Source organism: Zalophus californianus, chromosome 9 (genome assembly GCF_009762305.2).
Source record: "Zalophus californianus isolate mZalCal1 chromosome 9, mZalCal1.pri.v2, whole genome shotgun sequence".
Taxonomy (NCBI): domain Eukaryota; kingdom Metazoa; phylum Chordata; class Mammalia; order Carnivora; family Otariidae; genus Zalophus; species Zalophus californianus.
In genome coordinates, this window is record NC_045603.1 from 62,865,912 (window position 1) to 62,891,761 (window position 25,850).

General features: G+C 42.4%; 1 protein-coding gene across 5 annotated transcripts in view; it reads right to left on the bottom strand.

The window, feature by feature from the left end:
- ATF1 (activating transcription factor 1) overlaps window positions 1-25,850 on the bottom strand; it is an 86,211-nt gene extending 60,361 nt beyond the window's left edge. For 3 of the 5 annotated variants that reach the window (XM_027593364.2, XM_027593360.2, XM_027593362.2), the window contains exons 1-2: window positions 25,598-25,850; window positions 18,490-18,588 (exon numbers count right to left, since the gene is read on the bottom strand). In XM_027593364.2, coding sequence (XP_027449165.1) covers window positions 18,490-18,582 — 93 coding nt within the window. In that variant the 5' untranslated portion in view covers window positions 18,583-18,588; window positions 25,598-25,850. The remainder of the gene's footprint in view (window positions 1-18,489; window positions 18,589-25,597) is intronic. The other 2 variants (XM_027593365.2, XM_027593363.2) reach the window with 1 other exon arrangement.

A 25,850-nucleotide genomic window follows, 5' to 3' on the forward strand; every position in this document is an offset into this window, starting at 1 on the left:
TTTGAACCTATTCCCTTTGGTCTAGGCCATTTGAGAGACCCACCCTTTTTCTCCCTTAGTTCCTCTACCCCTAATTCATTTATCAGGCTGAGATTTCTTAGAAAAATATCATGTGGGAATTTCTCCCAAAAGGGGGAAATAATTCTAGAATTTGACAGCAGTAATCAAGATAGCTAACTAGGGGATTAAATTACCCTTGACATCTTTTATTTGCTCTTTCTCTGATGGCACTATAGCTGAGTCTGGGGACACTGGCCATTTGTTCCTACTGGATCAACTACTTTCCTCCTTATGAACAAAATCTTCAACTTACTGGCAGCATCCACAGTACACCTCCCATCAATATTCAGATCCCTCAAAACCTCTCCCCAGAATGAATCAATACCCTATAATAAAGAAACCCTTCAAGGCATCGAGCTCATAATAGAAGATTACAAAGCTACAAAGCCCAGGGCCTCAACATCCCCCGCGCTACTGCCTGTGATACCCCGATTTTGCTGTGAGAAAACCCAATGGCTAAAGATAGAGGTTTGTCCAGGACCTGTGGCAAATAAATATCATCATTATCCCTTGGCACCCTGTTGTTCCTAACTCCCACATGCTACTGACATCCATTCCCACCGAAAGCAAATTGTTCACTCTAATTGATCTATTTGGTGAATTTTTTAGTATTCCACGTTAGTAAGGGTAGCTTTGTTTTCTTTCACAGGCATACACTGGGACAGTAATGCCCCAGGGTTACGTACACAGTCCTCTGACTTTTCACAATCCTTAAAATCTGATTTGGATGATATAAAGTTTTCTGCAGGCTCTGCTTTGTCACAATATGGAGATGGTTAGCTTCTCTGCTGCTCTTCTCCAACCTCTTCACAGGAGACAGCATCACCCGTTAAAACTTCTAGATGTAAAGGGACATAAAGTCTCCAAAAAAACCCTGCACTTTGCTCAAATTCAGATTCAATACACAAGGCACCTGATTTTGGAACAAGGTCCACATTTGGATCCAGGAAGGTTTCGTGGCATCCTGAACTGTCCAAAACCTAAAACTACACACCAATTACAAGGTTTTCTTGGACTGGCTGGCTACCACTGAAACTGGATTCCAAACTTATTTTTTATGGCTCAATCTCTATATACTCTACTAAAAAATGACAAACCTGCTGCTTTTTATTTAAAAGATCAGGAGGCTATAGCTTTTGAGACTTTAACAGGTTTTTTAAAAAAGATTTATTTATTTGAAAGAGAGAGAGAGAGAGCACGCACTCAAGAGAGCATGCACAGGGGAGGGAGGGGAGAAGGGCAGAAGGAGAGGGAGAGAATCCTAAGCAGACTCTGCACTGAGTGTGGAGCCCAACGTGGGGCTTGATCTCATGACCCTGAGATCACAACCCAAGCCAAAACAAAGAGTTAGATGTTCAACTGACTGTGCCACCCAGGCACCCCACCTTTTGAAACTTTAAAGAAAAACCTAATAAAGCCCCCTGCCCTCAGACATCCTAATTATCAACTTCCCTTTCTCCTCTTTGTGAGAGGGAAGGGAACGTCCTTCGAGTAGTCATCCAAAAACATGGGGACCACCACCGACCCCCAGGGTATTATGACCAACAACTGGAGCCTGTGGCATGGGGATGTCCCCTTTGCCTCAAAGCCATTCCTGCCACTTTCCCTTGTAGTTAAAGCCACTGAAGAAATAATCTAGAATCCCCTTTAACCCTCTGAGCCCCACTCAGTAAAGGCCCTCCTGAAGTCTCCTCACACTCAGCACTTCTCAGTCATCTCACCTCCTAGGACATCCTGCTGCCCACGGCCCCTCACAGAACTCTTTCCTGCTGCAATAACCTTAACCCTGCTAGTCCTTCTCCCCTCCTTCACTGACGAAACCCCTCATGACTGCTTAATGCTGACAGACCATCCTTCGACTCCCTGTGACAATTTACACAAAACTCCTCTAACCACTGCAGATTTTTAATGGTTTACTGATGGTTCTTATTTAAAGGATGAAAATGAGGGGTGCCTGGGTGGCTCAGTCGGTTAAGTGTCTGCCTTCAGCTCAGGTCATTATCTCAGGGTCCTGGGATCGAGCCCAGCATCCAGCTCCCTGCTCAGCGGGGAGTCTGCTCCTCTCCCTGCTCATGCTTGTGCTCCCTCTGTGTCTCTCTCTCAAATATATAAAATCCTTAAAAGGAAAAAAAAAAAAAGATGGGGGCACCTGGGTGGCTCAGTCGTTAAGCGTCTGGCTTCAGCTCAGGTCATGATCCCAGGGTCCTGGAATCAAGCCCTGTGTTAAGCTCCCTGCTCAGCGGGGAGTCTGCTTCTCCCTTTGCTTCTGCCCCTTGCCCCCTACTCGTGCTCGCTCTCTCTCAAATAAACAAAATCTTTAGGGAAAAAATAAAGGATGAAAATGCTAAATATCATGCTAGGTATGCTATTACAACTTCCTTTGAAGTCACTGAGGCAGGACTTTTACCTCTGGCTACTCAACAGGCTGAATTTTATGCCCTCACTCAGGCTTGTACGTTGGGCAAGGGTAAAACTGCAAACATTTATACCCATTGTCAGTATGCCTTTGGAACATTATGGAAACTACGGTTTCCTTACCTCTGATGGGGATAAAATTAAAAATGGCTCCTATATCCAAAATTTACTAGACACCATACTTTTGCTGCTGCTCTGGCTATTATTAAGGTTCCTGGGCATTCCAGACTCGACCTCCTGGGTGCCAGAGTAAACCTTGCTGATATTGCTACCAAAAGCACTGCTCTCAAGGAAACCAAACCTCTGTCATGGTCCAAAGGGATGTTCTCCCAAATTATGATTTGGGAAAACTAACAAGAGATACCCAACAATTAGCCCCAGAGAGGGAAAAACAATACTGGAAATCTAGAAAGTATTGTTGTTTTGATAAAAAGAAATTGCTGGTTTGGACCAAATGATAATCCAGCCCTACGAAAAATTCTAAAGTTCCCACTTACTACTGTGCACGCATTAAACTACTGTCTACTGACAAAATGATTATCATTCACAAACCAGCACTGGAAGGGAAATATTAATAAAGCTACAAAAAGTGCCTATACTTACTTGTCCTTCCAGTCCAAAGAACAACTGAGAGAAACTTGTTTGCACAAATGGATTTCATACAGCTTCCCTGTCTCATGGATATGTAAGTATGATTTAGTTATGGTTTGCATGCTTCCTCAGCAGACTGAAGCTTTTCCTTGTAGAGAAGCCAGTGTTTTTTCTGTGCCTAAAATTCTGATAGAAAAGATTATTCCTACCTGGAGAACCTTTCTCTAAACTTGACAGTGATTGGGAAACCCATTTTTCCAGTCAGGTGCTTCAACAAGTCTGTGCTGTTTGGCCGGTTTTACAACACTTTCATTGTGCATACCATCTTCAATCCTCAAGGTCAGTCAAACACATAGATGGCACTACTAAGACTCAATTGGCAAAATTTGTAGAGACCCTCCAAACGCCCTGGTTAACAGTGCTGTTAGTCCTTCCAAATTTCAGATCCATGCCCTTTGGAATTCATAGATTGTGATTTTTTGAGATAGTCACAGGACGTTAATACACTTGGCCCCTGCCTCCTCTGACCCACAGTTGATAAAAAGAGATGTACTGCAATGTTCTAAAGGCCTAACTGCTTCTATTAAAAATAACCATGCTTAGGGGTGCCTGGGTGGCTTAGTCGGTTAAATGCCTGCCTTTGGCTCAGGTCATGATCCCAGGGTCCTGGGGTTGAGTCCCACCATCGGGCTCTTTGCTGGAAATGACCTTACTAGTTACTGCTAACCAGCCTTGTGCCACCGAACTCTAAGAAACAGACTTTTGGATTCATGTGACACATCTAAAGAAAGTACCAAACCCTAACTGGCCCTGCACGCCACCTGGTGACCTGAAAGTAAAGATTTCCCGGAACTGAAGCAGATGCCATCTGACAAGACAGCTTTCCCAAGATGTCTGGACCAGGCCTGTGCACCTTTTTCTCACTGTTGCTTCTTTTCATTTGTGTAAAGACAATGAATGCCCTTGTCTGCATTTCCCAAACCCTTGTGAAGGGAGGGAAACCTCTTCTTTTGATTATGGCCTTTCAGAAACAGCCTCATTGCGATCCCATGACAAATTAATTTTTCACTTGCTTCTTCTAAAAGATTTGGAATTCATAAAAGTATTTCTTTCATCTTAACTATTAACTGATTCTGGATTCTTATCCAAATTCATGGTCTCTGAATTTGCAACCTTACCAAGTGTAACACATTTGGTTCCAAACAGTTCTTTCAAGATAACAATGCTGTTTTAAAATGTCTTTGAGGTTTTGCTGTTTTGCAAAAAGTTCATCAGCTATTGCTTCATGTTTATACCTGCACTCAGTTAATTCTTTCAGTGTGCTCTTGCTGTATTCACTATTCTGCTTTCATGTCACCTTTAAGTGGAGACTTCCAAGAGGCATAAACAACTTCAGGTTTGCTTCCATAGGGGTAACTTTTCTCCCTTAAGTTGGAATAAGTGCCAACAAATATTTTTAGTTGGCTACTTTCAGATCTAGGATCCCTCTTTAGAACCATTATACAATCTGAAATTGTCATGTTACTTTCTTCTGTATTTGTTGCCTATCGAACTTTTGTAAAAATGATGTTCCCAATAAGGAAATGATCTTCAGTCCTTACGATCTTGGTAAATATGGACTATAAGGTGGGCAGTGCCTGAGAGTTCTCCCTCCTAACCTTCCTTGTTACTCAAATGTGACCTTAACTGGTTTCTAATTGCTATGTATTTTCCATCTGATATGGGGCATGACAACCAGGAAAAGTCTTTCCTGGCACTGATGGTCAAAAGGTCACTGAATTTAAAAAACCTGACTTTTGATCAGCTATGCTTTCAGAGAAAGATCTTGATCAAAAGGGGGAAATAGGAAACTTGATAAAGGGAAACCTCAACTAAAGTGGAGTTGGGAGGCAGAAGGGGCAATTTTTAGACTTTATTTATTTATTATTTGCCACTCAGTGGCAATTACAGACTCAAAAGAAGAATGGTTAACAGGAAGGAATCAATTACAGGCCCCAAAAGGCAGAGATGTACACTGCACCTCCTACAAGAAATTGACTAGCCCTGCAATTCAGTCAATGAGAAACAATTATCACCCTGAACTGGTGCCTTTCTGGGATGGACTTTCTTTCAAAATAACTACTGCTGGGTCGCCTGGGTGGCTCAGTTGGTTAAGCATCTGTCTTCGGCTCAGGTCACGATCCCAGGGTCCTGGGATCAGCCGGCGTCAGGGTCCTGGGATCAGCCGGCGTCAGGCTCCCTGCTCAGCGGGGAGTCTGCTTCTCCCTTTCCTCCCTAATCGTGCTCTCTCTCGCTATCTCTATCACTGTCTCTCTCTCCCAAATAAATAAAATCTTTAAAAAAAAAAAACACTGCCAACTCACTCATCGTCCTCCTCCTCCTCCATAAAATAATGTTCCTCTCCTTTCTTTATGGGACCTGTCTATGGTTTTGCCAGAGTCTGCATGTCCTGGATTGCAATTTTCTGTTATTCCTGAATAAACTTATTTTTGCTGGTAAATTAACTGACTGTTAGATCTTTAAGGTCAACAGACCCTACAGCCATTAAGTAGGTTAAAAAGGTAATACTAAGAACAACTCTACATTCATAAATTTGACAACTAAGAAGTAATGCATCAATTTCTTGAAAACCACAAACTACCAAAACTCAGCCATGATAATATAGCCTGAATAGTCCTGTAAAGAAAAGAAATTCCAGGCTCCAGTTTCACTGGAGAGTTTTATAAACATGTAAAGGACAATTAATGCCAATTTTATACAATGTCTTCCAGAAGAGAGAAGAGGAAGGAGTATTTCCTGACTTGTTTTATGAGGCCCAAGACATTACAAAAAATAAAGAAAACCACAGACCATTATCTCATGAATTTAGATGCAAAATCCGCAACAAAGTATTAGCAAACAGAATCTAGCAACATATAAAAAGAATATATCACCATGGCCCAAGTGCTATTTATTTCAGGTATGCAAGGCTGGTTTGATACTTAAAAATCCATCAATGTAAGCCACCACATCAACAAGCCAAAGAAGAAAAAAATCATCACTGCACACTAACTGATGCAGAAAAATCTCATTTCGTGGGAAAAAAAAAAACAACTCTTAAAAAACTAGGAATGGGGCGCCTGGGTGGCTCAGTCGTTGAGCGTCTGCCTTTGGCTCAGGTCATCGTCCCAGGGTCCTGGGATCGAGCCCCGCATCAGGCTCCCTACTCAGCAGGCAGTCTGCTTCTCCCTCTCCCACTCCTCCTGCTTGTGTTCCCTCTCTCACTGTGTCTCTCTCTGTCAAATAAATAAATAAAGTCTAAAAAAAAAAACCTAGGGATAGAGGGAACTTCCTCAAACTCACAAAGAACATTTATAAAAAAAACTCTACAGCTAACATCAGACTTAATGATGAGAGAATGAATGTTTCCCCTTTAAGACTGGTACAAAGAAAAGATGTCCATTCTCACCACTCTATTCAACACAGTTCTGGGAGTTCTAGAGAGTGCAACAGGGCAATAAAGAAGAAATAATACATATTGTTAATAATTGGAATAAATCAGAATAACTGGAATAAAATTGGAAAAAAAGTAAAACCATCTCTATCGTTAGATGACATGACTGTATATGTAGAACATCACAAGAAATATTAAAAACAAAACAAAAACAATCATCACTCCTAAAACTAATGTTACAATATGTAAGATCAATAAACAAGAATCAATTGCATTTCTATTAACAAGTAAAATCCAAAATCAACACAATATCATTTACAACAGGTCCAAAGAAAATATGCAATATTATTTACAAATGTTCCAAAGAAAATGAAATGCTTGGGTATAAGTGTAACAAAACACACAGAGGATCTGTAAGCTGAAAAACACAAAATGATATGAAAAGAAATCAAAGGAGATTAAATAATTGGAGTGATTTACTATATTCAAGCACTGGAAGATTCAATAAGATACTAGTTCTCCCCAAATTGATCTGTAGGTTTGTAGACATAGACAAGTTATTATTGCAAAACTTATCGCAAAAATTTATATGGAAAGGAAAAGGCCCTAAAACAACTTTGAAAAAGAAGAATAAAATGGGAGTAATCTTTCTTCTGGATGTTAAGGATTACTACACATAGTAATCAAGACAGCATGGTACTGGGGCGCCTGGGTGGCTCAGTCGTTAAGCGTTTGCCTTCAGCCCAGGTCATAATCCCGGGGTCCTGCGATCGAGCCCCGCATCGGGCTCCCTGCTCAGCGGGAAGCCTGCTTCTCCCTCTCCCACTCCCCCTGCTTGTGTTCCCTCTCTCGCTGTCTCTCTCTCTGTCAAAATAAATAAATAAAATCTTAAAAAAAAAAAAGCATGGTACTGACAGAGGGACAGCACATAGTCAGTGGAACACAACTGAAAAGCGGAGGTAGATAAATATGCCCAAATAATTTCTGACAAAGGTCCAAAGTAATGCAGTGGTGCTGTAGCAATTGAACATCCAGAGGCAAAACAAAAAACCCAAAACTCTCAAATCTATACAAAAATTAACTTAAAATAGATCATGGACTTACATGTAAAACATAAACCTGTAAAATAAAAAAATCTTTGAAATTTAGGACTAGCAAAGAATCCTTAGACACCAGAAGCACAATTCATAAAAGGAAAACTTGATAAATTGGATCTAGTCAAAATTTAAAACTTTTGGCTCTGTGAAAGACCCTGTTAAGCAAATGAAAAAGAAAAATCATTCTTCCACTCTCCCATGCCATCCATGCTGGAAACATCCAAATAAACTCACCCAGATTTCTAAGTTACTCCATAGGAGAATCTTTCTCTACCAAAAAGTGAAACCCAGATGACCGATAATATCCAAGATGTTAGATAGAGTATCTCTAGGTAAGAAAGGATTATCAAAGGCACTGATGCACACACACATTCTTAGCTTATCCCTGGATGAACCTTGAGTTAAGTCCTCATGTCAAAAATATGAATGGCATGGGGGCACCTGGCTGGCTCAGTTGGTAGAGCATTGTGACTCCTGATCTTGGGGTTGTTAGTTCAAGCCCCACAGTGGGATGTAGAGATTACTTAAAAATAAAATCTTAAAAAAAAAAAAAAAATGGCACGAAGATCATGCTGTTTTAAAAGTGTTTTGGAGCCAAGCCTATTTGTAATTTCTTCCACTATTCTCATTTATCCTCATACTCTCCCTGGAGGCAACAAAGGACTGGTGACTGTGGACTCCCGAGTTGTGGTGGGCACTATGATGCAACTCGGAGACCCTGTTTCTCTAGTAATAGACTTATTCCCCAGCTGCTGGAGTACAGCTGCTGGCAGTGTTCAGTTGTCAGCCCTCTTTAAAATTGCGTTGGCTGATGAGTCACCTTGTCTAAGGTCACATATACCCCTTCCCAGTCCCAAGTCCGTCAAGATCCAATGACTGGTGCATGCTGGTATATGAAGGTCTGGCTGGCCCCTTCCCCCTATTCTGAAGAGTTAGCTCATCTTCAAAGCTCTCTATGGGGTCAGCTGAAGCCTTCAGTGACACTGAGTCCCATTTCTCCCTCTGCCGAATCCTGCTTCCTTCTCTCCCTTTCTTTACTTTTCACAGGTGGTAATCCCAAGAGGACTCCCTAATAAACCTCCTGCATGCTAATATCCATCTCATAGTCCACTTCCCAGGAAACCCAAACTGTGAAGTCAAACTGTTGGAATTCAAATCACATCTATAGCCTTACTAGTTGCATAGGAGTTATAAAAGCACAGTAGGTTGACATGAGGTTCGAAGGCATTAAAACTTGTAAAATGCTTAGAAATGCACCTGGTACACAGTGGACATTCAATTGTTACTATCATCATTGTTTTCCCTATTCACACCTGATTATAGTATACAAATTTCTCTACAATATGAGAATCACTGAAAGTTATGAGCTGGAAAAGACATTAGAGATCACCAAGTCTGACATGTAATTTCCAGATGATAGACATCAAGTCATTTATAAAAGTGACTTAGTCAAAGTTCTAGAGTCACTCAGTGACAAAACCCAGGTTCCAACCCAGTCTTCTGACTGCTTCCATCATTCTCTGCATTAAGCAAGACTGCCTGCCTCTCAATCTACATATAATTTGTAATTAAATGAAATTCAGCTAGTATTAAGTCCCCCTCCTTCACTTTCCTGCCATAATTGAACCTCAGCTCTCTTCTCAAGAAAACTGCCTCTCCGACAGCTCTCTCCTGCACTCATACCATGAGCCTACAGGTAAGGGGCATGTTTCCTTTGCTTTTCATCAGTACTTCCAGACCACTGTCCCTTCAAAGTCCTCCCCTAAAAGCTCCCAACTTCAAGGCTCATAGCAGCAGATGGTCCTTATGGCAGTCACATGCCCTCATTTTTTTTTTTTTTTAAGATTTTATTTATTTGACAGAGAGACAGCAAGAGAGGGAACACAAGCAGGGGGAGTGGAAGAGGGAGAAGCAGGCTTCCTGCAGAGCAGGGAGCCTGATGCGGGGCTCGATCCCAGGACCCTGGGATCATAACCTGAGCTGAAGGCAGACGCTTAACCAACTGAGCCACTCAGGCACCCCACGTGCCCTCATTTCTTTAAGACATTAGCAGCCAAACCAACCTATTCTAATACCACTCCTGATATGATCTGTGGTGATTTCAATATGCAACATTCAGTAACCTTCCACACCCAGGCCTCTGTCTTTTATTCTTCTCCAAAGCCCTGTCCTCCACCCTCCTCAGCTACCTGCTCCTGTTGTCATACCCTACAAGGTTTCTAAACAGGCATTTTGGGCAGGACAATTCTTCCATGTGTAGGAATATCCTGCTCAATGCAAAACATTTAGCATCTCTGGTCCCTGCCCATTGAATACCAGTGGCACCCTCCCCACCCCCAAACACACACATATTTCCAGACAGCTCAGTGGGGAAGCAGTACACTCGTTGAGAACTACTCAAATCTTATCATTGTCAATAAATGCACCCTCCATAATCTCAAATTCAAGCATCCCTCTGAGTATCACTACTTCCAACTCATTACCTCTACTATTTGGACTCTCAACAATTCTTGGACTCCACAGGAACCTATAATCCATGGAACCTAATATCTTTTTCCCTACTCTTGACCCCATGAAGTCTCCACTTCCTTCTCTATACAGCTTAAATTTTGTGCCCAGCATCATAATCCCTCTATCATACACATCATCAATGTCCTTGTCTTTTCTTGCTTCATTATAGTCCCTTAACTAAACATCGACCCTGTTAACTCCCCTACTCTATGCCTGTAACCTGAATGCAAACGATACCTGAATTAGACTGGAGAAAAACACCTAACAACTTAAGTCTTACTTTATTTTTTTTAAGATTTTATTTATTTATTTGACACAGAGAGAGGACTACAGAGACAAGTGGAGGCAACAGTAGAGGGAGAGGGAGAAGCAGACTCCCCGCTGAGCAAGGAATCTGATGTGGGGCTCGATCCCAGGACCGAGATCATGACCTGAGCTGAAGGCAGACGCTTAACCAACTGAGCCACCCAGGTGCCCCAACAGTCTCACTTTAAACTCATAATCAAACCTCAAGTGGACTGTTCACAGTTTCCATCAATCCTGTTACATATCCCTAGTCCACTTACATCTCCTACTGTCCTGGCAGACTATTTCATACTTTCTCCTCCTTCCCTATCTTCTCAAAGCATTTTATTTCACTGAAAAGCAAGTAAATTACCAAAAGAGGGGTGCCTGGGTGGCTCAGTCAGTTAAGCGTCTGCCTTCGGCTCAGGTCATGATCCCGCGGTCGTGGGATCAAGCCTCAAACCGGGCTCCCTGTTCAGCGGGAAGCCTGCTTCTCCCCCCCCCCCCCACTCCCCCTGCTTGTGTTCCTTCTCTTGCTGTCTCTCTCTCTCTCTTTCAAATAAATAAATAAATAAATAATCTTTAAAAAAAACAAAAACTCCTCCTATCTTAAAAAGTAATAATAAAAGTAAAGCTTTGGAGCTTTGACCTACAACCCTCTCCAGCAACTTCACTTCTTAGCCCCCTTTGCAACAAAACCCCTCGAAGGAGTTGTCTATTCATTCTGTTGTCTGTGAGTGTCTACTCTTTTTTCCCCCTTTTTCCATGCTCTTTTGAATCTAATTAGATTTTTATCCCCACTCCCACTGAAATAGTTCTTGTCAAGGCTGTCAATAAACTCCATGTTGCTAAATAGTCAGTTCTTGTTATCTGTGGTAGTTATAGTCTATAACATTGCATGTACATGGAATTAGCAAATACTGAACCACTGCTCTGGGGGAATATGGAGTTAGGTTCCTGCAAGCCTCTGGGCACATTATTTTCATCAAGTGGTCAATATATAACCTTGTTTTAAGTGTTTCTATTTAAAGACAACTTTTTTTGGTATATACATTGTTAATGCATTAATACTGAACTCATGGACAGCAGCACTACAACTCCTATTTGAATGAAACTTACCTCATGCATTCTCTCCTCCTGGCACTCAACACTACACTTTGGAGGCCATTTTATTTTTTTATTTTTTTTTAAAGATTTTATTTATTTATTTGACAGAGAGAGAGAGAGAAAGAGACCACAAATAGGCAGAGAGGCAGGCAGAGGGAGAGGGAGAAGCAGGCTCTCCACTGAGCAGGGAGCCCGACGTGGGGCTCGATCCCAGGACTCTGGGATCATAACCTGAGCCAAAGGCAGCCGCTTAACCGACTGAGCCACCCAGGCACCCCTCAGAGGCCATTTAAACATCAAAATCACTAACAAAAAGCACAAAAATGCAAAAAATATGCCACTAATTAGACCACCAAAAGAACTATTTATAGCATGAGAGCTAAAATAAGACAACAAAGCCCTGGTGCCTTGGTTCAATGTCAGCTGGAAAGGTGTGCATCAAGTGACTCCAATTTTTCACTACTCTGGGCAATGACCACAGAAGTGCTGGGTTGATTTTGGGATTTGACAGAGAGAGAGAAAGAGAAAGGAGCTCACATGCACACGCACAAATGGGGGGACGGGCAGAGGAAGAGGGAGAGAGAAACAGACTCCCCTCAGAGCGTGAGCCCAACAAGGGGCGCCTGGGGGGCTCAGTCAGTTAAGCATCTGCCTTCAGCTGAGGTCATGATCCCAGGGTCCTGGAATCGAGCCCCACATTGGGCTCCCTGCTCAGTGGGGAGCCTGCTTCTCCCTCTCCCTCTGCTGCTGCTCCCCCTGCTTGTGTGCTTGTGCTGTCAAATAACTAAATAAAATCTTAAAAAAAATAAATTCATTGTCTGATAGTTCTCACAACTGTATCATCCTCACTCTTTTGGTTATTTTGATTTTTAAACAGTGAGTTATTTTTTCTTACTTTTTGTATGTTTCATAATTTTTGCCTGAATGATGGATATCCTGTATAACACAAGAAACTGAGGAAATGGTATAAAAATGGGTATGGCTCGGGGGGCCTGGGTGGCTCAGTCATTAAACGTCTGCCTTCAGCTAGGGTCATGATCCCAGGGTCCTGGGATGGAGTCCCACATGGGGGTCCCTGCTCAGCGGGGAGCCTGCTTCTCCCTCCGCCCCTCCCCCTGCCTGTGCTCTCTCTCAAATAAATAAAATTTTTTTTTTTTTAAGATTTTATTTGACAGAGAGAGAGAGAGAGCACAAGTAGGCAGAGAGGCAGGCAGAGGGAGAGGGAGAAGCAGGCTCTCCACTTAGCAGGGAGCCCGACGTGGGGCTCGATCCCAGGACCCTGGGATCATGACCTGAGCTGAAGGCAGCCGCTTAACCCACTGAGCCACCCAGGTTCCCCTCAAATAAATAAAATCTTTAAAAGAAAAAAAGTCTGTTAGGAACCATAAAATGCTTGCTTCTTAATACCTCAAATAAGAAAAGAAAAACTGCAATTGGTTGTCATCGTTGTCAGTCATTTGTACATTGGGAAAGATTCTACAAGGGGAATACTGACATGTTTCTTCTAGGAAACAGTTACCAGGCCACATCCACAGAACTTGACCATAAATGAAGCTCTCCTTTGCTACCCCTTTTAAAAGGCATATGAGTCTCGGGGCACCTGGGTGGCTCAGTCATTAAGTGTCTGCCTTCGGCTCTGGTCATGATCCCAGGGTCCTGGGACTGAGCCCCACATCAAGCTCCCTGCTGAATGGGAAGCCTGCTTCTCCCTCTCGCACTCCCCCTGCTTGTGTTCCCTCTCTCGCTGTGTCTGTCAAATAAATAAAATCTTTTTTTTTTTTAGGATTTTATTTATTTATTTTATTTGAGAGCGAGAATGAGAGAGAGAGAGAGAGAGAGAGAGCATGAGAGGAGGGAGGGTCAAAGGGAGAAGCAGATCCCTGAGCAGGGAGCCCGATGCGGGACACGATCCCGGGACTCCAGGATCATGACCTGAGCCAAAGGCAGTCGCTTAACCAACTGAGCCACCCAGGCGCCCCAAATAAATAAAATCTTAAAAAAAAAAAAATGGGTATGGCTCTTTTTCTGCAAGCTATTAGTGGGGGGCTGAGGGGAGGGGTTGAGTCAATCTCTCCAGGAATTAAGCTGGGTTGGGGTTCTGTTGTTATGACTACCTTAAGTGCACTACCTGTTTCAAATTCCTCTAGGGCAACCTTCTGCTTAGGGTGGGAGCTGGTTTGCCTGACGGTTTTTCTCAGTGTTCTTGCTCCACCCTCAGCTTTGGGGTTTTCTCTGGGCACCTTCCCCCGAGGGTTTCTCCATAGTCCCCCAGGGGCAGACTGCTGTTGCTTTACTTGCTAGTAGGGAACAGGGAAGTTCTGTCATCCTAGCTGAGTCTCAGTCTCAGGCAAGCCATTATCCCTGGGTCTTGGGGCATAGGGCTTTCTCCCAGTAGTAGGAAAACTAATGGTCTGAACCCAGAAGTTTCCTCCCCTTCCCTCAGGTTTTATGGGTTGTCTTTTCACTCCTCCCAGCCACAGTGGAAAATGGCGTTTATTCCCTTCCCCCAGTGGCTTAAAGCTGTTTTCTAGAGGAAGAAAAGAGTCCAGGTAGGCCCGTACCACCTAGTGAGCCCAACCCTTGTCTCCCTTGCTTTCCCCAATCTTTTTTTTTTAAAGATTTTATTTATTTACTTGACAGAGAGAGACACAGTGAGAGAGGGAACACAAGCAGGGGCAGAGCGAGAGGGATAAGCAGGCTTCCCACCGAGCAGGGAGCCCGGTGCGGGGCTCGATCCCAGGACCCCAGGATCATGATCCAAGCGGAAGGCAGATGCCCAATGCCTGAGCCACCCAGGCGCCCCTCCCCAATCTTTCTCATGAGAAACTGCTGGGAGACCTTGAAGAAAAGCCTACGGGTGGGTGTTACCTACCCTGTGCCTGCAGCTCTCAAGGATTCTACTGTCTCATGCTAACCCATACTTCAGCAATTCATTGAAAACTTAGCTGAATGCTTCTTTACCTTGTATGACAACCCTGCCTTCTTCCTGGGCTCTGTTACAGATGAGCCAGATCCCACCTCCGATGAGTCAAGAGAAGTTATGACTTTGTGTATTACAGCTCATTCTTATTTTAGGATGGGAGCAATACTCTTGTCAGCTTTCTATATCCTAAGCAGAAGCCAGAAACCACTTTGTGAGTTTAAAACCACCTATGTATCCACAACTCCTACATTTACATTTCTAGTCTGAACTTCTCTGGACTCCAGATCAAATATATCCAGCTGCCTACTGGATAAATCTATTTGCATGGTTTGGCAGACAAACTCTAAGGTGGCCCCCATGACTCCCACCTCCTGGTATTCATGCCTTTGAGTAATCCTTTCCCCTTGAGTGTGGGAAGGACCTGCAACTTGCTTCTAATCAGTAGGGCAAAGACAATGGGATATCATTTCCATGATTACATTTTATGGCAAAGGAATGACATATCATTTCTTTGATTATGTCATATGGTATTATACAAGAAAGACTCTGTCTTGCTAGCCAACTCACTCTCACCCTCTCACTGGACTTAATGGAGCAGGCTGCCATACTGTGAACTGCTTATGGGCAGGGCCACATGGCAGCGAATTGCAGATGACCTCTAAGATCTGAAGGTGGCCTCCAGCCAACAAAAAACTGAAGCTCTCAGTCCTACAGCTGCAACAAAATGAATTCTGTCAACAACCTGGGTGAAGTTGGAAGAGGATTCTTCTCCAGTCCAACCCAGAGATAAGAACCCAGGCCCAGCCAATACCTTGATTGCAACCTGAAACACCAAAGCAGAGAGAACACAGCAAAGGAGTTTCTGCCCTCAGAAACTGTGGGCATGTTGACAGAAACTGTGATAACATGTGTTGTTAGGAGCCATTAAATTTGTGGTTAATTTGTTTTGTAGCACAGAAAAGTAATACAGATAGCATCACAAACTTAACATACCTAAAAGCCAAATTCCTGATTGCCAATATTCCCCCCAAAAGAAAAGAAAAACATGCTCCAGTGTTGTCCATCTTAATAAGTGGCAACTCCATTCCTACAGTTATTCAAGCCAAATACTGTAGGGTCTAACTTAACTTCTTTTTTTCTCTAAAACCCACATCTAATCCAAAAGTAAACACTGTTGGCTTTACAACCAAATCATATCCAGAATCTAACTTTATCTCACCACCACCACTGCTACCACCTTGATCCTAGCCATTATCACCTCTCATGAACATTATTACCTCTCATGCACATTATTTTAACAGCCTCCTAACTGCTTTTCCTGCTTCTACTCCACAAAGCAGCCAAAATGATCCTATAAAACATTAGATAATGTTTTTACTCAAAGCACTCCAAAGGATTCCCATCTCATCAAGATTAAAAGCCAAAAGCCTTACAGGGGCATACAAGGCCTACCTTACCTGGCACTCTCCCTTCCTACCCCAAACCTCCCTGCCTCATCTTGTATCATTCTTCCCTTATTCATCTGTCTCCCACCACACCAGCCTCTGTGCTGTTCCTTAACTATGCCAAGCACATATCAGTCTCAGCATTTTACAACTGTTAGTTCATGTAAATGAAGAGTTCTTTCCACTAATGGGACCTCTCTGACCACTTTATAGAAAAAGACAAGTCGGGCGCCTGGGTGGCTCAGTTGGTTAAGCAACTGCCTTCGGCTCAGGTCATGATCCTGGAGTCCCGGGATCGAGTCCCACATCCGGCTCCCTGCTCAGCAGGGAGTCTGCATCTCCCTCGGACCCTCTTCCCTCTCGTGCTCTCTCTCTCTCATTCTCTCTCTCTCAAATAAAAAGAAAAAGACAAGTCCACCCCCTCCCCACCTATCCCCATCCCTCTTACCCTGCTTTATTAGTCCCCACAGTACATACTATATATCTGATAATCTGTTTTATTGCCTGTCTCCCCAAAATTATAAGTCCACAAGAGCTGAGACTTCTGTTTATTGCTATGTCCCCAGCTTATACCAAAAGAATAAATATTGCTGCATTAGATATGGTTTCCTTACAATATTTAGTCTAATGAAGTCATCAAGCCACAAGAATTAGGACATGAAGTCAGTGACATTATTTTTCAAAATCACTACAGAATTACTTACCACTTAGAAATGTACTTATTCTACATCTCACTGTAAATATGGTTCTAAGGAAACTTGGAAAACATTCACATCTAACCAAAATAACTGAAGCATACAAGTAAGCCAAGTGAATTTAAACATTTCTGTGAAGGGCTCTATTAACAGAAAGATGGCTGAAAGACTCTCTAATTGTTTTTCCAGCACCATCTGGAGAAGATACCATTATTCTACACAGATACAGCCAAATAATAAAGAAGGATGCATCAAGCTTGAAGGATTAATCCTTTAGGGCCTTGTTTCTCAAATTTTTTGGTCTCAGGACTCTTTATACTCTTAAAAATTATTGAGAACCCCAAAGAATTATTATTTATGTGGGCTTTTAATCTACTAACACATTTAAAATTAAAACAGAAATTTTAAAAATATCTGACAGTTCATTTTGAAGTAATATAAATCTATCAGACACAATATAAATAATGTTTTTATTTATATGACTAAACTTCCCTACCCCCAAATTAGTGAGAGAATGACATTTTCCATTTCTGCAAATTACCTTAATGTTTGAGTTAATAGAAAATGAATGAATTCTCTTACCTGCTTTTACATTAAATATGTTGCCATATGTTGTTTTGGCTGATGTATATGAAGAAAGTCTGGCCTCACACATACATGAAGTTGGAAAAGGAAGGACTGTTTTTAATAGTGTTTTCAGATAATCGTGGATACTCTTTGAAACTTAACAGGATGTAGTTTCTTAAAGGTTGTTTGCAATATACAATCTTAATGTTATGTACTTTTTAAAAAGATTTTATGTATTTGAGAGAGAGAGAGGAAGAGAGAACATGTGCAAGCAAGCACAAGTGGGGGTGGGGGGGATGGAGAAGCAGAGGGAGAGGGAGAAGCAGGCTCCCTGCTAAGCAGAGAGCCCAACATGGGACTCGATCCCAGGACCCCGTGATCATGACTTGAGCTGAAGGCAGACGCCCAGCCAACTGAATCACTCAGGTGCCCCTTAACGTTATATATTCTGTTAACAGTAAAATCCATTGGTCTGGGGTGCCTGGGTGGCTCAGTTGGTTAAGCCTCTGCCTTCAGCTCAGGTCACAATCCCAGGGTCCTGGGACTGAGCTCCACATCAGGCCCCTTGCTCAGCAGAGGGTCTGCTTCTCCCTCTCCCTCTGCCCCTCCTCCCTACTTATGTTCTCTCTCTCTCAAATAAATAAATCTTTAAAGTAAAATAAAATCCACTGGTCTACCTTGCACTGTGAATGAATCTTATACCCAAGCATGATTTTGTAACACAATTTTGTAATTAAAAAGTCTGTAACTACTGGGAAACTGTCAAGTTCACAATGGTGAATACAAGTTTTCTAAAATTCTAATTTTTGCTTGAAAGTTCAAGTCTTATCACTGGCAACAAATACCGTCTGTTGTTTTCCTTGAAGTGGGTCAGGTGCATGGATCAGACAATTTGAAATTTATAAAATATCAGTTCTGCAATATGCAACCCTATCAATTTAAATTCGCTAATGTATAGGCCTATTTTCCAGTTCAGCAAAAGATTTCCTATATATCCACAATAAATCTACTGAATTGAAGATGGTTTGCCTCTTGAAACTATTAGTCTAAGTTAGCTCCAAGAGATAAACAATTTTTCATTTTTCTTATGCAGAAACAAAATCAGTCTGGGAAAAAATCGAAATAATCATGTACCACATAAAATGAAATCTAGTTCAGGTTTTGAAAAATATATACCTATTATAACAACATTAAATGTTCTTTGTATAGAAGAAAATAAAACTGAAATAATCTTATTAGGATGTTTAAATCAAATCTACCTTCATTCCATACATTTCAACGTTTTACAATTCTTTCTGCTTGGTCCTTTTTCACAAAATATTCCTAACTAGCTCAATATTTTGGCTAGATCCTGCCTTACCTGTTGAGCAATATGAGAAATATGAGCTCCCTGAACCGTTGAACCAGGTTGCGGCGCTGCCTCTGAAGTGTTACTCTTGTGGGAATCTTCCATAATCAACTATAAGGGAAAAAAGTCAGTTAGATGATTTCTACCTTCATTTTCAAGAAATCCTAAGACGTTTCTTTCCTTAAGGTGTACTTTTTCAGAGGAACAAAATGAAGTTTTCCTATGCTATGGGCTAAGCTCAATTTATCCAGACTCAATATGTTCCGATGTTCTGTTCTGTGTAGAGATCTAATTATAAGATCTCCAGAAATGGCAAATAAAAAGCACTACAGAATATGAATAATATACTGCATAGTCGTATAAAAATTGGCAACCTGGTTGCTTCTGTGAAAGAGAATTGGTAGCTATGGAACAGAGATAGTAAAGACTTTTCCTTGCATATTCAAAGCATATTGCATTCCTTGCAATATCAAAAATTTTGATCCACGTGAACATGTTAAAATTTAATAAATGGCACATATATACATAAATTATTGTGACTAAATTTTCAAATGTTACCCCACTTAAGAAGTAGGATAGTCAGGGCGCCTGGGTGGCTCAGTTGGTTAAGCGGCTGCCTTCGGCTCAGGTCATGATCTCAGGGTCCTGGGATTGAGCCCCACATCGGGCTCCCTGCTGAGCGGGGAGCCTGCTTCTCCCTCTCCTCCCTGCTTGTGCGCGCTCTCTCTCTCTCAAGTAAATAAATAAAAATCTTAAAAAAATAAATAAAATGCAGTTTTAAAAAAAAAAAGTATTATGATAGTCTTCCCGTCCATGGACACAAGCATTCTTCTTCAGTCCGGGGAACAACTTCTAATTGCACATATAGTTCTACACAGAGAATTCATTAAGTAAAAGCTGAACAAACTAAATAAGTACAACCATAACTAAAGAGGTTCTAAAGATCTAGATGATCTAAATAATCAACTGCAGGATATGGAGGTTAGGTAAAAATGAGAATAATTAGTTTATGAAAGATGGAATATGTCAAATGGAAGGACAACCACTTAGAAAAAGCCTGCTAAAAGATTTGGGAAGAATTTAAGGTTTTTAATCATTACATACAAAGGCATAAAAGAAAAAAAGAGGGGGCTGGCCAGCAAACATGAAAAGATGTTCAATATCGGGGCACCTGGGTGGCTCAGCCGTTAAGCGTCTGCCTTCGGCTCAGGTCATGATCCCAGGGTCCTGGGATCGAGCCCCACATCGGGCTCCAGCTCGGCGGGAAGCCTGCTTCTCCCTCTCCCACTCTCCCTGCTTGTGTTCCTGCTCTCACTAATTCTCCCTCTGTCAAATAAATAAATAAAATCTTAAAAAAAAAAAGATGTTCAATATCACTAATCATTAGGGAAATGCAAATCACAACTACAATGAGATACCATCTCAACACCCATTAGGATGGCTAATATTAAAAAAAAAAACAGAAAATAAGTGTTGGTGAGGATGTGGAAAAATTGGAACATTTATGCACTATGGTTGGGGATGCAAAAAATGTGTAACAACTATGGGAAACACTATGGTAGTTACTCAAAAAATTAAAGATAGGGCGCCTGGGTGGCTCAGTTGGTTAAACGACCGCCTTCGGCTCAGGTCATAGTCCTGGAGTCCCGGGATCGAGTCCCGCGTCAAGCTCCCTGCTCAGCAGTGAGTCTGCTTCTCCCTCTGACCCTCCCCCCTCTCATGTGCTCTCTATCTCATTCTCTCTCAAATAAATAAATAAATCTTTAAAAAAAAATTAAAGATAAAATTACTGTATGATCCAGAAATCCCACACCTAGCTATATACCCAAAGGAACTGAAAGCAGGGACTTAAAGATGTATTTGTACACCCATATGCATAGCAACATTATTTACAACCGTCAAAAGGTAGAATCAACCCAAGTGTGCATAGAGATGAATGGATAAACAAAATACGGTATGTTCAAAGGCTACATAATAATCCAACCAGTGAACATACATAATTCATTTTTTTACCAAATAATACCATGATTAATAACTTTGGTACATAAAACTTTTCCATAATTAAAATTATTTCCAGAGGATATATTCCAAAAAGGAGAATTACTTGATCAAGGAGTATGAATATCTAAAGTTTTCTGAAAGAATTACAATCCATCAGAAGCACATGAGAAAGCAATGACAGGTGAAAACAATACACTGTTTTACACTTCTTTAATTCTCTATTAGTTATGTGAGCTATCTGTTCATATTACTTATCCACCCATTTATCACCAAATCTTAGTATTTTCTTACTGGCCTGTTTCTTTTTTTTTTTTTTCTTTTTTTTTTTTTAAAGATTTTATTTATTTATTAATGAGAGAGAGAGAGAGAGAGAGAGAGGGGCAGAGGGAGAAGCAGGCTCCCAAGGAGCAGGGAGCCCGATGCGGGACTCGATCCCAGGACCCTGGGATCATGACCTGAGCTGAAGGCAGACGCTTAACCATCTGAGCCACCCAGGCGCCCTTTTTTTTTTACATTTTTAAAGGTTTTATTTATTTATTTATTTAGAGAGAGTGACAGAGAGAAAGAGTGTGTACATGAGCGGGTGGAGGGGCAGAGAGAGAGGGAGAGAGAAAATCTCTTGAGTGCAGAGCCTGAGTCAGATGCTCAACCAACTGACCCACCCAGGCGCCCCAGTCTTTAATATTTCTTTACTTCATTTATTTGTCACAGAGAGAGAGAGCACGCGCACAAGTGGTAGAGCAGGAGAGGGAGTAGCAGGCAGGACTCGATCCCAGGACCCTCGGATCATGACCTGAGCCTAAGGCAGATGCTTAACCAACTGAGCCACCCAGGCATCCCTAATATTTAACATAAATTTCAATTCTGGGGTACTTGGGTGGCTCAAAGTCATTAAGCGTCTGCCTTCGGCTCAGGTCATGATCCCAGTGTTCTGGGATCGAGCCCCGCGTCAGGCTCCCTGCTCAGCAGGCAGCTTGCTTCTCCCTCTCCCACTTCCCCTGCTTGTGTTCACACTCTCTCTGTCTCTCTGTCAAATAAATAAAATCTTTAAAAATATATATATGTAAATTTCATTTCTATCATGTGGATACAAATAACAGTGAGTTAACTACGATTATTTTAAAACTTTTAATTTTACCAAATTCATCTAATGCTTCCAAATTGTTTCTTCAACTGCTTTTAAGCTTACATATAGTCCCTTCTTTAGGAAGAGCAGTGATTTTTAATCTCCACTAATACAAGTATAATCCCACAGACTAAACACAGAGACAGCACCAAACCTGCAATTATGTATTTTCTACATACTGTCTGTACTGAAAATGCATTTTTTAAAAACAGATTTATTTTTAAGTAATCTCAATACCTAGTGTGGGGCTCAAATTTACAACTCCAAAATCAAGAATCACACGCTCTACTGACTGAGACAGCTAGGCAGCCGAAAATGCCTTTTTTAACACTCCATTTCAGAAGACATAAGTTAGAATGTAGAAAAGAAAAATATACATAGTGCTAAGGCATTGGAAGAAACTATAAAAGATTTTTCAAAACCTTATTAAATTACTGGAAATGATACTTTTCTGTTTCACTATGACTCACTGATTTTTCCTCCATAACAATATTAAGAAATCCTATTATCTAATGGAAACTAACACAATCAACAAAACAACACACATTTCCTAGTAAAAGCCACTACAGTCAGCAAATAAGATTCTGGACAATTATCACAACCACATTCCCAATGGAAAATAAGATAGCCTATTCTATAATTTTTTAAAGAGAAATCAACTAATCAGCTCTTTTTTCCCAAAATGAAAAGCTTTATAGTTACATCTCATTGTAAACAATACTATATATTTTTTAATGTCAGAGTATAATCTTCATCTGCTCACTCTTTTCGGCTATTGCTCTTCAAACTGAGGTTAAGATTAACAATCTGTTAAAAACTGGCTCAACACAGAATAAACTGTACATGTACAAAGGCATTTTCTATGAAAATAATGTATCTCCTGGCAGCAGATGGAAGCTTAACATTAGACCACAGTAAGTAGGGCAGAATCACAGGGGGCAGTGAAACACAGCTTCAGAAATGCCATCAACGGGAACAAATTTGGGAGGCTGAGAAACTACAGCAGGCTGTGATCTTGCTGACATATGAAGAATTTAAGTAAAAGGCATGGTACTTCTAAGAAAATTTGCAAAGAAAAGAATATTGTATGATAGGCACTAAATGAAGAGCTATTTTATATACCAATTCCTGGATTCCGTTTTAGAGATGTGTAAATTGAGGCTCAAGGAAATTGTCATTTACTATGGATCTCACAGTAAGATGTGAATACAAGACCTGAAGCCAGAATTATTTTAACTCAAAATCCATTTTTTTTTTTAATTCCGTGCTGCCCCTCTTCCTCTAACATTGCCAACTTGTCCATCTGGCAAACTCCTACTCTTTTCAAGTTTCATCCCAAACATTAAGTTCGCAACTGCTCCAGGTCCTTTCTTTGTTCCAACTTCAACTGTGCCCTGCACATGTTTCTAATGAGGTCACTTAACACTCTGAATTGTGTTTATTGGCATGTCTGTTTCCCCCCAGTCTTTTTTTTTTTGGTGTTGTTTCCCCCAGTCTTCAGTGCCTAAGGATAGGGCCTGTATCATGAATGTATGCTCTGAGACCCTCCTGTATGCAAACAACATCAACAAATACAGTTAGTATTCTCGTTTGATGAATGAAAGTCTTAAGTTTCCTCACCTATAGAGAATACTGAGCTATGATAAGCTTGAGGGCAAGGAGTCTCTTGCTGGACGTTTCCACAAGTGAACTCATGATCTCCCCTCCCATCAAAATTGTTCCTATTTGTCATGCTGAATTTCTTTCAGATCTTCCCATGTGCCTGCCTTGCTTTCTCTCACCCTCAGGCTTTCACATATGCCATTCCCTCTGCCAGAAACACTACTCTTCTCTTCATGTGGCCTATTCCTTTGAGTTATTCTTCCAGGCAATCTTTCATGACTCCCTCACCACTAGTCAAGAAGCTCTGGCTATATCCCCAAAACACGTTACCCCCTCCTCCCGTGGCACTTATCCCAGTATTGTAATGGCCTGTTTTCGGTCTTGCCACCAGAATGCAAGCTCTAGGGAGCCAAAGACCGTATCCTGTTCCCAATATAGCACTAATACCTTGCACATTTATTAATGCTGAATAAATCAATGTGTTTAGTAGGGTTTGTCTAGTCTAGCTACAGACAGAAGTAACAGTTAAAGAAATATATTTAGACAATTGCTTCAACTTGGCTTTAGAATCAAGACAACACGGGCAAAAAAAAATCCTACTTTAGAGATGGAAATTCATTATAATTAAGTAGGATATGTGAAGAAAAAGCATTTTTAGACAGGACTACCACCTACTGGTGATATAGTAGTACTGTACAGATGTATCACAGACCAAACATAAACTTAAAGGATAAGAGAACTAACACACTCAGTGTTAGGACAACTGTACTGATTCTAACTGGGACACCGAGGAACATGCATATTACAAAATCCACAGGAAAAAATAGCATTTTAATAAAACTGCTTACTTCTGTTGGTAACAAAATTCTCAAGATAAAATGCATTTTGCAAACATAAACAAACATGGCATATAAACTCTCATCACAAACCAGGCCAGTTTGACAAAGATGCTTGCCAAATCTACGCTGAGAAAGCCTCAGGAGGGTACTCTCAATGACTATTACAGGTATCCCCCCTTCTCGAAAATCCGTGTTACCGCATTGCACTTTCACGAAAACCTACACTAGTGCCTGATTTCACTAACCCACACCACTTCACTTTTACGAAAACCTACACTAGTGCCTGATTTCACTAACCGAAAGAAATCTCGAGGATTTTCACTTTCAGGAAAAAAGTGAAAATAGCATTCAGCGTTTGTTTGTTTCACAGCCAGCCGTTACAGAAGCAGCCGGGACCACAACAGCGAGAGTGGCCTGCCAAACTCCTTCCCCCAGAACTGCATGCACTCAGCCTCTCGGCATCAAATCTCCGTAGCTTTGAACTGCGTCTGTGAGCATTGGGACTTTATCTCAATTTATTTTGTTAGTAAGATGAGTCCTAAGGTATCAGAAAAGCCTGAGAGATTATTTTGGGGGTCTGAGAACACTGAAAATGTTTTCCATATAAATGAATGGTAACTGCAGCTTCGCTTCAGGCCATTTCTCTTAAGGAAAGGTTTCACGGGAATGCCCTTTCTGATAGGTGAGGAAACCTGTACTAGCCCACAGCTCCTCAAAAACTAACAAAAGCACCATTATTTAACACCTACAATGACTTTAGAGCAGACTAAGCTGCACGCTCCAACGTGTAGCTGATGCTGGTAACTAGCATGCTAAGTTTCATGATACGAGAAAATCAAAGAGACAGTTTCCTCCGCTTGATCCTCTGTCCAGAGATAAACAGAGGAACTTCTATCATCCCACACTCTCCTTCCTCGCCCATCAGCTACACCTTTCCAGTACTGTTTCTCGTGCGTCTGTATCATTACTATCTACCTCCCCACTGGACTGTAAGCTCCCTGCGGGGAAGGGTTGTTTCCGCCCTCCACCGCCAGCCGACCGGGACCGCGCACACCGAGCGCGCCCGGTGTGCTCCGAGGGCTCCCCGGCGGACAGAACCGGTCTCGGGCAGCTGGGCGGAAAACGCGCGGAGGCCAAGGCCACGCCGCCCTCCCCGCCCCGCCCTCCCCGCCCAATCCCGAGACCTTCGACGGAGGGCGCTCGCCTTGGGCCGCAGAGGGGCCGCTTCAAAGGCGAAAGCCATCCCCGAGAGGAGGTCTCCGGTTTTATTTTGGCTGGGGCGGGGGGGAGGGTGGGAGGCAGGTGAGGCCGACGACTGAGGGGGAACAGCCGGGCCAGGCGCGAGAACCGGAAGGACGCTCAGCCGGGGGAAAGGGGGCAGCCCCTCCCCCTTCCGCCGCGCGCCCTCCGCGCCCCTCCCCCACCGCTGCCGCAGCGCGCGACCCCCCACCGGGCGCGAGACTTGACTCGGCGTCCCCGCCGGCGCCGAGTCCCCGCGCCCTCCCTCTGCCCGGGGACACGGGAACACATCCCACCCCCGCCCCCTGCTTACCTGTGGCTGCCGCCTCGCCGCTGTCCGGGGCGGGAACTTCCACTCCCCCCTCCCAGGTGGATCCGAATTCTCTACCCACTTCCCCACCCCCTCACGCGGCGGGGGACGTGCCTCTGTCTCAGGGGTCAGGAGGAGCGGGGAGAATAAGTGTCACTTAACAGCCAACTGTCCTAGGCTACCGTTTCCTCGGCAGTCAGGGCCGCCACTGGCGGCATGATCTACACCAGGCCGGGGGCGGGGGCGGAGAGGGGGG